The sequence below is a fragment of the Anas platyrhynchos genome, chromosome 1 (assembly GCF_047663525.1).
Source record: "Anas platyrhynchos isolate ZD024472 breed Pekin duck chromosome 1, IASCAAS_PekinDuck_T2T, whole genome shotgun sequence".
Classification (NCBI taxonomy): Eukaryota; Metazoa; Chordata; class Aves; order Anseriformes; family Anatidae; genus Anas; species Anas platyrhynchos.
In genome coordinates this window covers 84,723,577-84,738,790 of record NC_092587.1, presented here as the reverse complement: position 1 = coordinate 84,738,790, position 15,214 = coordinate 84,723,577, and the positions used below count along the sequence as shown (strand labels likewise).

At 42.2% G+C, this 15,214-nt stretch overlaps 1 protein-coding gene across 2 annotated transcripts in view; it reads right to left on the bottom strand.

The window, feature by feature from the left end:
- GSK3B (glycogen synthase kinase 3 beta) overlaps positions 1-15,214 on the bottom strand; it is a 131,111-nt gene that overhangs the window by 68,854 nt on the left and 47,043 nt on the right. For both annotated transcript variants that reach the window (XM_027449648.3, XM_027449649.3), the window contains exon 2: positions 14,377-14,570. In XM_027449648.3, the coding sequence (XP_027305449.1) occupies positions 14,377-14,570 (194 nt within the window). The remainder of the gene's footprint in view (positions 1-14,376; positions 14,571-15,214) is intronic.

Genomic DNA, 15,214 nt, shown 5'->3' with positions numbered 1-15,214 from the left:
TCACAAAAAAATTCGCTGTTATCACCGGTGCAAGTTGCAAAACCCTGCACTGACCTTGCTGCCGTGTACTTCCCACTCTAAGATCTCATTTTCCATTGTTCAGGAGACAATCATTCATGGTTTTTGTTTCTCATGTCAACCTTCTCAGGGAAATTAGAAGCATGTTCTACCTTTACAGTTCCTATTAGTAACAATTCTTACAAACATTTAAGAGACAGCTTTCTCCTTCCAAAATTTGTGGCATGGAAATGCCTCTCCCCGGCTCTGCGAATGTTACTTTTACCCAATTTATCAGAGGCCTACAAAATACTGCTAAGAGAGAGCTTAGCAGTTCCTTCTCTGCCAAATGCTGATGGCCAAAGCCTTGTTGCTCCTGATAACCCACCAACCACAAGGCACGAGAGAAGTTAACACCACTCCTTTTGATATTGTATTGCACCACCTCATCCCAACCCTTACGCATACACGTGATCTAGCCTCTGCTAGGTGACTGCCTGAAGGTCTCCCACGTAGAAACGACGTGCTGTGGGGATGAGCTGGTGCTGGGTAAGGAGAGGAGGCTCATCTTTCAGACCCTTGCCTCACTGGTTACAGAAGGGAAAAGCTCTGTGATGACTAAGTCAGTGAACTGCAGGAACAGCAAGGAAGGTCTTCTCTCAGTCTTGGCACTTCATAATGCTGCATTGTTAAAAATTCACTTGGATTTACCTGTAGCATACAGAACAACCCACACAAAGGTGTTTTTCCAGGAAGCCACAGCGTATGTTTTACTCTGCCCAGTTCCGTATTCTGAAGCACTGAACTATCAAATGTACATGAGAGAGATCGATAGGAGCACAGACGTTTACACCTACTCCAAAAAGCCAAAATCATCCTGCATCCATTACACAAACAGAAGGGAAAAAAATCCCATTGTTTGTATTTTAGCTATCACATCAGGAAACTGAACATGAGACAACCAAGACAGACAGGGTGCCTGTCCTGGCCCGAGATACCTTGCAAACACCACAGGTAACAATATTATACCGGCTTGTCTAGGCAAGGCAAACGTCCCCGCCAAGCTACACATTTCTCATCAGCTGCCCTGCTCATGTTCCTTAACCTTGAACTTTTTATTTGCTCAAAATTCGCAGTCAGATAGAAAACACACTGTTTTGAGTAAGTGGAAAAAGTCATGAAGTATTTCTGCACTGTATTCAAAAAGCTAGATATACTCAGAGGTACAAGGAGCATGGAGCTTGGTGACAGCCAGCTGCAAAACAAGCCAGACCCACTGCTTCTCTCAGATTAAGTTTCTGAAGCTAAGCCCTGAAAAAACTACCAAGCATCTCCCGATCACTTGTGATAGCTTCCAGTGAAACCAGAAGTCTTTTAAGGACTGTTACATACCAGCTACAAGATCACAACGCTCCAACGAGGGAGGGCATCCAACAGTGATTCACTCTACAGGGAAGTCCTTCCTGTCTTAGCAATCCTATGGTACACCTAAGCATGACAAAACTCATTCAAAAAAGAGGATGACTGGAAAGGGTAAACACAAAGTTCTTCAGCTACCAGCTACTATTACAGGAAGCACTGAAGATAATCAAAAAATAGCGATGTTCAGCTCCAAATGCAATAGTGCAACTCCGTATCTCCATGCTAAAACTTTATTCAAGACAAACTCTCTGCTTGACACGTTACCCTTCAGTATCGGGGCAGTAAAGAGATGTTTGATTAGTAGCAGCAAAATTCACTCTGGACCTGTTGAAGCAGGTCCAGAGGAGGGCCACGAGGATGCTCAGAGGGCTGGAGCACCTCTCCTATGAAGACAGGCTGAGAGAGCTGGTGGTGTTCAGCCTGAAGAAGAGAAGGGTCTGAGGAGACCTCATTGCAGCCTTTCAATACTTCAGGGGGGCTTATAAAAAAGATAGGGAGCAACTTTTTACTTGGGTAGGTAATGACAGAAAAGGTGGAATGGTTTTAAACTAAAAAAGGGGAGATGTAGATTGGATGTTAGGAAGAATTCTTTACTATGAGGGTGGTGAGGCACTGGAAGAGGCTCCCCTTAAAACTAGAGTGCGGGTGTTACTCAATCACTGTATGAGAAATCACAAAAAAGGCACTGACTTCCATCTGCATCAGTACCTCCTACAAGCTACGTGGCATGGGCAAGTCTTTACTTGATCTAGAAAGCACTGTGCAGGTTTCCAAGGCAGTACAGACCAATGGGGATGTGCACAAGTTACAACACTTTCCTGAAAACCAGCTGTCTTCAAAGCCAGCCTGAAACACCTACCTGGGTAAAGCGATGAGACCTGCACGAGCCCATCTCTTGTACTATCCTGCTCTTCCTAGGCTCAGGAAGATGACAACTTTATCCAGTGATAATGAAGCAGGGCTGCCACACAGAAAGGTGAACCTAGTGTGTATGGAGATGGGCCCTATGCTGCTCCTGAGAAGCTGAAATTTCTCCTGAATTGCTTCCACTGGGCAAGAGAAAAGCTTCTACAAGTTGATACAAGTGCTCCCCTACCCACTCCTGTACCAAACACTTTCTATTGACAGCTTTATGAGCTAGAAAAATTAAACTTGCTCCATAATGTTTTATGCGTATTCTCCTGGAAGATTTTAAAATACAGTTCTGAGGGTTTTGAAAAATTACAGAATTGGCCTCCAAAAAATAACTACAATCCAATGTAAACATCACTTGTCTCAAAGTCCCTCTAAGATTTTGTTTTATTGTATTTCATGGACTATTTATAATTGTGTGTTAAAAGTGAGGAAGATATGAAACCCCCTTGCCTAGTAAGCAGGAATTTAATCCATTTTTAAGGAACTGAAGATATCTTCTACTTGACAATACCTTATGTCATAGGCGCTGCAGCTGCTAGAAGTTGCATGAGCATGCTCTGGAAGAGTCTCTTGGTTATCAGAAGCAAAGAGACCAAAGATCAAGTGCTAGCAACTTCAACTGCCTAGAGGTTGCCTCTAGATCGACAGTCACGGGAGCAAGGTTTGCAATATTGTTCTTCACAGCCAGAGCAGAGAACTTTGCTGCCAAAAGCTCTCTCAGGATAGCCCCTCCTGATAGCAGCATTAGGCAGCAACGTGCTCACTGCAGATGAGAACAAACGCTATCAGCTGCCTCACTGAAGCAGGACTGTGCCTAAGGTTTGTTTCTTCATCCCATCCCTGCACACTGAACTTTTCCACGTTTAAAACCAAGCTCCAGGCAAAATAGAGCCCTAAGACTCTTCAGTAAAAGCTGCTTTGCTCTGAAGATGTGGCACTACCTATTTACGTGGACAAGACAGCACTGCTCCCAACACACGCTAGTGTTTGCAGCACACAAGGTTGGATAAGGGCGCAGCCACCATATTGTGCATTACGATTTTTGGGACAATCTAATTCAAATAAACCTTGAAGGTAAGGTAAGCTTCCAATGGCTTAGGTGGACAACTGAATTCAGAGAGGTCTCACTCGAACTTAATTCCCCGTGAAAGCACATAATCTACTCACCAAGTCACCTACGGATTCATTACCTCTACGAAGATCCATGTGGACGAGCCAGTAGGACAGGATGCCACAGCTCAGCGCTCCGCCAGGAAGGGCCTTTCTACACTGCCTGCACCCAGCACAGTGCACGCGTGCTGGGGACGGGATGTTCTCAGCAGCAAGGCGGACCCTTTCCCAGAGATACTCATCAGGTGAACCCAAAGCAAGAGTCCTTGCACTGCTTATCCTTCCTGTTAATTGATGGCCTTCGTGCTGCCACAAAAAAAATTGCTCAACGAGTCCACAGAGCCTGTTGGGCCTCCGACACTCCAGGCAACCCTCAGCTTGCCCTAGTTTTCCTGTATCTCATACTATTTTCTTGTCCTACTAGATCTGTTAGCCCTGTGTGCAAGCAGCTAACCTTTATGCCTGTTATGCACTGTTACAGATGCAGAGTCATTGCCTATGAGGAAATCAATCATATTATCTGCAAACCGCGTCCTTTTCTGCCCTTTCCCAAGTTATGTTGACTTTTCAGAAAAAAAAGAAAAAAAGCATGCATTGTACCAAGTCCTTGACTATTTGCTCTGGCTCTTCAAATGCTGACTCCAATCACCTACTGTGGTTTCTAGCGCTCTGGGGAAAGTGCATTTTTATTTCTTGTGCTCTCATGCTGTTGCTTTCTGCAGGTACCTAAATGACAAGTGAGGAGCGTTAATACCCCTCGTGTAATCAAGGAAGCCCCAGGTCTCTCAGAAATGTAATTCTAGTACAGTTTACTGTGATGTTGCACTGACAGAAGAATCTAACCTAAAAAATAAAGCACGTATATATATGTATATAAAATCTGTAGGTTAAAAATGTATAATGTCATTGCCTTAACTACAAATTATCAGCTCTTACCACCTTGTAATTTTGTAACTCAGAATTGCTCACTATTTTAAAAAGTACGTCCAGCAGAGCACCGCAAAGGAAAGCAGTAAGTATTTGTCCTTAGGAATTGTTCAGAAATTTGGGCTCACCTCAGATTCCCTGCTCTACATCCTGTTGCTCCCGGTCAGACTCGATCTGAAATGTGCTCACACAGTTGCTCAAGGTCAGAAAGGAGAAACAAGTACATCCATGCACAACATTGAACTGAATCCTCCTACCAATACTTAGCCCACGCAGTAGGTTTTGAAGCAGCAAACATTCCTGTGCCAATTTCCATGCTTGCACACTTGGTTCTTACTAACCTTCATTTACAATCAGTCACCATGCTTACACTATTACAGCTGTCTCGTATAAATGAGGTGCCTGTTTTTGAGTCCAAAAAACTTGGTACAGTCTTTATGAGTCAGTTTTCTGGTGACATTACACTCAAATGAATGCACAAGGGCAAGCGAGCTCAGTCTGATGAACAGATCCTCAGACGTATCTTCAAATGAGTAAACACAGAAGCAGATGGATCTTAAAAAGACATCGAGTCAGATAGTCTGTCCTCATCAATTGGAGAAATTTAGAGGGGGGAAAAAAAGGGAAGGGAAGTACAATCTAGCTCTCTGACATCAGAGTGCCTCTCGAATTAAAAAATCAAAATCAGATCCAGCTGTTCTTTTACATATGCATTGTTATTCTGCAGTGACTCAGCCGGGCTGTTTGTATTTTGACTGGTGAGCTGAGTACTCAGCACCCTAATCACCAGGCCCAGGCTTTCAAAGGAACATCACAAACCAAGAGGTGGAATGAACACCTTTGTTGGGTCTGTAACAATTAGGCTGGGCTTCAAATTTTAGAAGAATTAGGGAATATAGATGTCTATAGCCCGGGTATTTGCATCATGACACATATAGGAGCCTTGGTTACTCATCCCAGTTGACTCTTCCAGGCTCCACAAACAAAAACCCACCCTGAAGAAAGGAGACTGAGTTCTACTTAGTTAAGGGTTTGTAACATGCATTTAAAAATATGATACACCACACCTCGAATCTCACTCTGAAGAAGCAGAACCGGATTTTGAGTGGGAACCTTCCTTTCGCCTGCCCAAAAACCAGTATGAATTCATGACCACCTCTTTACTGGCATCACTCCTTGTATTTTAAAACAAGCATCAATGCAAAACAAAAGCATCAATAAATAGGATTTTCCTTAGTGGAGTAAGTTTCTCATCATCTTTCCATGAGTTATTTCTTATTTTGGGTTACTACATGACCCTAATCTTACAAAGTCCTTCAAATAAAATTCAGACCCAGCTTAACTTCCTGCAGTAGATCATATAGAAGTCAAGGCCGTCCAACAAAACCTCATTGTCTCTCTCATCCTTAAATTTAGCCTTGGACTTGCCAAACTTCCCTGCACAATGCCGACAGAAAACATGCAGGAATGACCTCAGAAGGACATAAAACTTTCCTCAAAAAAGCGCTACGTAAAATAGCAGAAAAGTGATTCCTTGTATCACGCAGCCTAAAAATAAGCCTGTTTGTCACTCACATCTCATCTTCTCAGTCGTACCCAGGAACAGGAAGCATCCAAGTCACAGGAAAAACTGGCAGTGTTGCTAATTCCAGAATATGCCCTACAGAGTCTGAAGCGCCTCTGTCTCTGCATTACAGAGGCCTGACAAAACATTTAAAATAGCTTCCTTTCATTATTTTCTCGTGGCTTGGTGCTAACTTTTCAGAGCAGCAGTGGGCACTGCCTATTGCCTTTAGTAACTGGTGAGCATTTCCTTTGCTACAACACCCCTAAAGCTTCTAAAGCTTCTTAGGGGGAGCACGTTGGTTTGCTCGAAAATGTCAGATCTACACAAGAAAACAAAGTGGCAATCAAAAATTACTCAGATTTCCATGTTTCCTGAAACCCTCCTCATTTTATCGGCTGAATTTGAGTTATCCCTCTTCAAGGAGGGACCTAGGGATAAAAGACAGCTCATTTACAAGGTTTTAAGTACAAGCCGAATGTGCTGAGCTAGCAGATAGTGCTAGGGGTTGTAGCTCAGAGGCCTGGGAGCTCCATGCACAAAAAGGTCTATCCCATTTCCTTACTTGAGGAAACCTCCACTGGGTCTTTTCTGTCCTTCCTTTCTCCACGTTTCATCAGTTTTTACTCCTTTTTACCCCATAAAGTGTACAGTTAGCACAGCAGAATACTGGAACAAGTAAGTACTGGGTTCAAAAGGGATGATTTGCTGCAGCCTGAGCTAGCAGCCTGGTATTTGAAAGGTAAAAATCTGTATTCATTGGAGAAAAAAAAAAAGACAACATACTCCAATCACACCTTAAGAAGGGCACGTTGCACCAAAGATAATCTAACCAAATAAGAATGGAAGTCAGCAAGTGAGAGCCACAGGTACGTAACACGGCTGGAGGTGGGAAGCGTTTAAGCTAAATCTTCTGCGACCAGGCAATCTCACGCTGCGTGACTTCTGAAAGAGAATACACAATGGCACAATACAAAGCCTTGAAGTAACTGCATGCACCAAACATCTAAGCGGTCTCAAAAGCACCGTTTTGATCTCGACGAGGATCAGCTAATCCTCTATTTATATCCTACAAAATACTTTTCTTCTCAACTGGGAGACAGGTGTAGAAGGTTCCCCCTGGGACACCGTTTCCACCCCACGTCCGCTCTAATACCCGAGCTCTGCACAACAGCAGCGCTATCCAGCCCTCGGGAGCATTACGCATGCCTCCACCCCGCCTTGTTGTCTTAGCTAGAATGGCACGGAGGAAAAAAAATAGCTCTGAATTTAGATGAAACCACGAGCAGCAGTGAATCACTCAACTTCAGAAGGAGAGATGCAGAGTATTCATGGTGGTAGACCTGAAAGGCCATCATAGATCGTTTCCATATGCACACGGGAGAGACATACGTATTTTACAACTGCTTTTGAATACCATTCCAGCACCCAAAACCCGGGGATTTATGAAGTCCCCTTTCACCTTGGCTACCTACGAACACGTGCCCTGAACAAGGCTCCCTGCTGGCAGAAGGTGGGACTTGGAAGAACACACCTTCAAGAGTCAAAAAAAGAATGAAAACCAGAATGAAAAGAATGAAATCCTTACTGCTTCCTTTTTTCCATACCACTCCTTCTCAGGCACTTAAGCAGCATGGTTGGAAAGGACAAAGAGTCTTGCAGAATGGAATTTAAAGTGACCGAGATCGGGCATTTTGAAGCATCTTTAAGTTCAGCCACATAGCTACGGCATGCTGTCAGTCCGTGGCAGGGTTACAGCTATTTCTGAGCTTGAAACTACACGTTTCCATACCTTAATGCGCTTGGAATTCTTTTAAACTTTAATCTCCGCTCTCGGTCTCATGATTTCAGTGCAGCATCCTGACCACGGTATTTTTCGTCTTTTTTTAACCTCTCTGTCTCAAGGCAGTCTCCAGCTTAATTTAAGAATATATATATATATATATATATATATACATACACGTGTGTGTATAATATATAATGTATTTTATATATATAGAATACACACACGTATATGCACGCATGCATATATACACATTATACATACACTTCATAGAATATATATAATTTTATGGGATATATATTTCATGGAATATATATACATACATATATATATATATTTAATGAACAACAGACTTATAAACCTACTTCCTTTGTTAGACACAGGAGACAATAAAAACCCCACAATCATAACTACAGCAGCTACATAAAGTATCTGGACCATGAGGTAAAAGACTTTATAAAAAGCTAATATATCTTAATGACCTTTTCTTGGTCAGCATATACACAAAGGACACAGATAGGTTTACATTTGATCTGAAGATATGGAATAGGTGTGGAAGAGAGGGTAGAAAGCTGACCTTAAATGACTATCTCGTTTTAAATCATGCCTTTGGCCCTAGTCTCAGGAACGACACAGGAAAAATTGTGGAAATAGAAAAGCTCAAAATCCAAAACAAATGCAGGGTACGAACTGCAGGGTGTATCCACAGAGATGCTTCATGCTAGCACCCATAAAGTGGGGGGAAAAAAAAACCACCACCACCTATCCTTTGAGGGTTGACTCCTCCCTTCTCAAAGAACACATTCTCATGGCAGGTATCTTTCTCCTCGTGTGGGTTTCCACCTGAATACACATTTCGACATGGACACGCAACCACGTCTACAGATGAAGAACCCTTCCTTCTCTTCCGCCAGGGAAACTGCAGCTGGCTGATGCTGCCTTCCCAGAGCAGCAGTTTTCAGCCCAATAGCTTGGCTAAGGAAAAAAACTGAAATCAGTGCCCTTCATACTAACTCCAATTCATCTCCATGTGCCAAACTCAACACCTATCTTTGCCTCAACACCTACTACTCATCCAATTCATTTGTCAGGTTAGAAAACGTCTGTAGCAACAGTCCTAACACAACTACAAATAATTTTGATACAGGCTTAAATACAACACCTACTGAAGGAGATGCTTCTGAGGCCTCTTAGGGCCACAAGAGCATCAGCTGGAACATCCCTGGCCGTACAAGGAGCAGCACACTTCTTACTTCAAAACTTGCCAAAGGCAGGGTACAAACTGATTCTTGCTTTTGCTAGCAACACTCGGTGTGTGTGAAAATTGGAAAATGGAATGAAATACAAAGTCATGAGCGAGCGTTTAGATCCTATCCAGCCTCTTCAGTGCACTGTGAACAAGAAAGCAATGCAGAAAGTAATGCAACCACACTTACAGCCAAATAACAGAATCGGCTCAGATAAGCTAGCTTTCAAGAGCCAGATCCAGCGCTGCTGTAAGAAATGCTGTTATCTTGGTCAACATCTCTGCTCATCTGGCTAAAGCAAGCTGGACTACAGCTACAAATTTGGCCTCCATACAAGGGTTAAAGAACAGACTTGAAGAAACCCTCTGGAACTGAACACAGCCCTCCAGCTCTTCAGAACATGGGAAAACATCCTGAACACATGCCCAGGCATCTCTGATTCTGCAAATCCTATCTGATGGCCCCAGTCTTCAAGAGGGACTGCAACCCTTCAGATGGGGATAGGAAGGGCTTGAGGGATAGTTTTGCAAAGGCTTCCAGTCAAGCTCAATTATCTTCCTTCTGCCAGTTTTACAGACGTTTGTAATATTAGCTAATGTCACAGGAAAATATTTTCAGACTTCCTTTCCCCCCTTGTGGTACAAACAGAAGACATCACGTTGAAGTAGTCAGAAGAGTGAACTGTTGTTCACAGTGCTCTTTCCAGCTACTTAACAACAAAATTAAGGCATCCATTTAGAAGTGCCACCTCCATAATGGTCTTAGGAACAGTGATTCATTATCCCTCAGATCTTCAAAGTAGCTAAGATGTGCACGTCCTCAAAGACTTAGAAGAAAGGTGTTTAAATGTTATTATTTTTCATCACCATGTCTTCCCTTGGTGACTTTTCATCACATGGATGCTTCCAACTTAAACTGGGAAGGTCTTTGGAAATGAGATTGTGTAAATTAAAAAAAAAATATTCTGTTGAGAGAAGGCCTTCAGATTAATGTTTAAATATTCAGCAGTCTTTAGATGGAGAAATGGGAGTGCTAGACTGGCTCACACACAAATTAACACACAAAAAAGAAAAGCACCACCTTTAATTCCGTGGAAACCTAGGCACATGACAAGAGGTCACTGAGAAAAATGATCACGAGGACACCAGAGCAGGTCCAACCTCTATGTTGTGTTTGTTGTGTTTTACCCTAATTTGAGAGCTAAAGAACTGACTGAAGATGAAGACAGTGTCCATTCTACAACTTGTGATCACGTCCCGGTTCCTAGAAAGGCATGAAGTACTTCACCCTAACACCGTGTGCTGGAAAGGGTCAGCAGCTCTGGCACATACAGATGAAGCAAGTCAGAGTCCTACATGGTATCTCAAGTTTCAGCAGCAGAGATGGCTTCTCTTCAGCTATACATTTCATATTCTCATGGCAGAGCTGCAATACCTAGGAGCAGGACTTGCTAAAATATTAAAAAGGGAAGATGCTTCGTGCATCCTGTCTGAACCTGACTGACAAAGGGTGACCAAACCTGCACTGAGAGATGATCTCTCGTCCTTTAAAACTTCCCAACTGGGTTTCCCAACGAGTATCAGGGAGCTGGCTGTCAAGCCCTCATTCGTCAGCCTGTAGACAGGACTGTCTGCAGCCCAGGCTTACAGACCACAGAAAAGACTTGTTTTAACTCGATCAGATCACCGTGCACAACCCTTGTCAAGAGAGATCAACTGCATTAGCAGTGACCTCAGTAGACTGAGGCCCTCAGAAAATGCAGCATATTTTCCAACACACTGCTGCTATCTGCTGTATCTTAAATAGCCAAGGATAACGGAGAGCCAAGAAGTGAGCCAGGGAGGGTAGCCAGGAGGGGAACCAATTAAACTTGATTTGAAGCTGGACTCACAGCGGCCTGTTAACCACTGGGATCCTGAGAGCAAAAGATACAAATCTCATTAGTCAACAGGTCCGCATTTTTGTGCATGCACGTCTACAGAATGACATCCTCAACCACAAGCAGAAACACAAAACCTATTAAAAGTTGGATCAATGTTAGTTGTTTTTTTTTTTTTTTTTTAATGTTTTAAACAGAAAAGTCTCCTCAGAAGTTAACACAACTTAAGAGCCTAAACACTTAGTCATTTTTAAACGGGAATTCTTCCTTGTGGTTTTACATTTTTCATGTGAGATGCTATGATCAAAGTTGCTGTAATTAAGTTAACACAAACAGTGGATACAGAGTGCTTTGAAAAATGATCTTTTTATACTTAGCAGCTTGATATATTTGAGGCCAGAACTGAACTAAAACTGTTTTTCTTTCAGAAGCATTTCAAACAGCTCACAGAAGTACACACATCCAGCAGAGAAAGAGAGAAACCAGAACCTCAACATATACTTATTTTTCCATCCTGCTGCTTTAGTGGGCTGCAAGACTCAGCTTAACGTTGAAATTTTACATAATTAACAAAAAAACCACACACGTAAACAGTCACAACATATATTATTCCCAAAGATGAAAAGAAGAAAGAGCACTGACTACTATTCAGTGGCTTTATCAAACACAGGCCTTCATGTTTCAGGACTGACAGGGACCTAGTTTGATGTTCTCTCAACCTCTGGAAGAGCTGCCTATTTGAGAAATTCGGTCAGCTAAGCCAGAGGCAGATGTAGTTTGAGTGCTAGACCTAAGTAGTGACTTGAAAGGCTGCACTGCGTCAGTGGTTCTCGTACAGAACGTGGCTTTCTCTTACTGCAGACTTGAGGTCCATGCCCACGAAATGAGAAGCCCAACCTAGATTGTCTGAAAAGGTGAAGAGAGTTCTTAATAATCCTGCATCATTTTGAGGGTGACAGCCTAGCACTAACGCAGAAACCTGAAATCCAGATATGCAGAGTTTAGGTACTTATTCTCCATTAACAGGCAGATATTTCTAGCAGTTCGTACATCTATTCACAGAAATTGCAAAAATCAGACTAAGAACTTCCTATCTGTGCTAACACCTGCTGCTTTATTATTGACTTTTGTAGAAGTAAGAGTCAGTCGTTGCTCTCTCATCTTAGGAATATTCCAAAGAACACACCAACAAAAGCAGTGCAAGAAAATTTATGCTACCAGCTTTTTCCTCCCAAGCATCACAATTAGACTATGGCAGTTAAGGACCTGCAGGGAAGTGTGGATGAAAGCACTTGCAAAGATTACAAATAATTTAACTGCACCTGTCTTTATCAATGTTTTGTATGAAGAGCTATTCTTACACATCTACAGCACTAGTCTATGAAAGACAGGACACAACATTAGAGCTGAGACCACAATGCGGGCCACCATGCCGAGGCACCAACAGCCCAGCCAAGGTGCACTCCACAACTGAATGGAAATGCTGGTCTGCTTCTAAGATGTGATCAAACCCCATGGGCACCAGGCATTCGCAGTTCCCTGGCAAAATATTTAGTCCAGCGTTTACAACCTAGATCAGATGTTCCCAAAGAGTAGCATACTCTGAAGTAATTGTACGCTATTCTTGATATAAGATACGCGTCTCCAGCTTCCAAATCTGTCCAGGCAGAGGCTTTCATCCAACCTGCAGGAATGCACACCTCCAGCCAACAGAACATGCACTTCCAGATCAGAATGTTAAAAAAAAAAAAAAAGGGAGGACTACACTGATGAATGATGGGGAAAAACTAGGGAGCTGAAAGCAAAGGTACATGATGATGTACAGTTGGGCTAATAATACATCATCATGTATTCGAAACACGCCCTTTCTTCTTCCTAATCAATTCAAGAAACACTGCACAATAGTGAATCAGCTACTAAAAGAAAACCAAAGACATCCATTTATAAATCTGTATTAGACGTTAAAAAAAAAATCACAAGTTATTGCTAACTAATGGGCAGAAACTAAAATGCTTGGCCTAATTATCTTTTTGACATCCTACACAACCTCAAAGTCCAGAGATTAAAAAAGCTGTAAAATCAAGGATTGTGGTCCAAAGCACTAGCTGACATCCACCATGGCAAGGGAAATGTACTGGCCTTTTACCTAAAACCACACAATGGGAAGAGCTCAAGTAACTCCTTTAAGCATGACTAGGTTTAGAGCTTGGGTTATTCTTCAACCTCTTCCATTCCTATAAAATAATCTGCTCTCGCACCATGCTGCACACTTCCCCAGTACTAATTGCCTCTAACATATAAAAACAAGCTGGAAAGAAATCTGACAGATGTAAGAACAATGCAAGAACTTTACACACCTCTCTCAATTAGAAGTGAAACAATGCCGCATGATTAGGTTAATTTAAAAATAGCTTTCCTCTTCCACACTTTAGCTGATGTATCTGTGATATGCTGATGCCTGTGGTGGTGACAGCATCAATTTCAAGACTCCAGGAAGAGGCATGCATTAGTTAATTCAAAACACATCAAAAGAATGATTTTGCTACCCAAACAGGGCACAAATTACAAACACAACCAGTGAAGCTAGCTGGGCATTAAATGTTATTAGAAAAATATATGAGAGAACTATGAAGGAGACAGTAAAAACGTCATCCACTAGCCTTCAGAAGTATTTATAAATTTTTTGCTGCTGTATGCTTCTGTAGTCATGAAAGCTGTGTCCTCCAGATGCTAAAACCCGTGCCTTTGACTTCAGATGGTGAAACCAGTTACCTTTGCACAAGTTTATCTGCTGGCTACTTAGATATAAGGGAAAGCAGTCAAGCACACCAAGCATCTACCATGGGAGGTAACAGCAGCAATGAGGCTGCTAATGGGTCTTTAACTTTTATTTGGTTTAAGTATCACCCAGAGAGAGACTTTTTGGAAAACTACTTATTGTTTAGAACAAAGATTCACTAGTCTGGAAGCTGTCACAACAGATCACATTTATCAATCAGATAACAAAGGGAAGTAACTCCCCTTGAGTCCAAAGTGCCCTCGGCTCAGTATTTGTTACCTTCTTGGTCTGCGGACTTCTTGGTTTACTCAAGTACAGCCTTCTATTTTAGAGATGCAACAACCAAGAACAAAGCCCAAAGGCTTCCATTCCTTCCAGCAGCTTAATTACTAATGACTGGAGAAGAGTCTAAGCTAGAAAAAAGTAAGTATAAGACAAGCTCTTCCCTTGTTTCCCCAGTTCATTGTCTAAAGAGCATAGGCTGCAACCAGGGAGCAGCACCACAGCATCAAATCAAGATTTTTAGCTTCCTGTTTTGCACTAATGCAAATAATAACAGCAATGACTCACTGAATTTCAAGTTAAACTATATTCCTTTATCATAAATCATCTGTTTAATCTTTGGTCTTGGAAAATTTTGTGTTTATGTGCTCCAATGAAAACAAATAAAAAAAATCAAAAAGATTATCATCAAAGAAATGGAAAACAAGATAAGATTCGTGAAAAATATTCTGAAGTTATGCATATTCTTACCTTAAATCTCTTATCCTGCAGGACTTTCTTAATGGCCACAAGCTCTCCTGAATCACAGAGTTTGGCTTGATACACAACACCAAAAGATCCATTTCCAATCACCTTGGTGTCTGTGTAGCTAACTTCTTGTGGTCGGTCTGGACCTTGTCCAGGAGTTGCCACTACTGTAGTCACTTTGCTGCCATCTTTGTCTCCTGGGAAGCAAGAGATATGAAAATAATTAAAATACATTCATAAGAAAGATCCCCAATAAAAATGATACAGAAAAGGGTAAAGATTTAAATCAGCCTCTATATTTCAGTATCACAGAGGAAGAAAAAACTGTGAAAATATATAGAAAACACTGAGCATGTTTGGGGTTTTTTGACACACAGTTGCCAACAATTTTTCATTTAGGTCATTGTTAACAGAAATACTCCCTTCCAGATGCAAACAGCTCGGCAACAAAACGTGCTGCATGACCAGAACAAGGACTTATTTCTACATCTGATTAACACAAGTGGCGTCACACGCGGTGTTCTTCTTATTACCAGAACCAAGCATTCCCCCGTATTTTCCCGTAACTGAAGAAACAAAACTGCCTGTGCAGCCTGCAGAGCAGCAAAGGGATATTCCGGCGCACGCCTGGCAAGAAAAAAAAAGCCAGCAGCAGTGACAAAGTGTGCTACAAACCAACCCACGCGGAATGCTTCTGCTCGTGTGCATGCAGAAGCAAAGCCTTTGACAGGGCTGGGACACCCGAGGTGAAACGGGGGCTGGCCTCCTGCAGCCCTGCAGAAAAGAAGCCCTCTTGTTCAAAGTCTGGTTTTGTTTGCCATAGGACCAAGGTTTTAGCCAT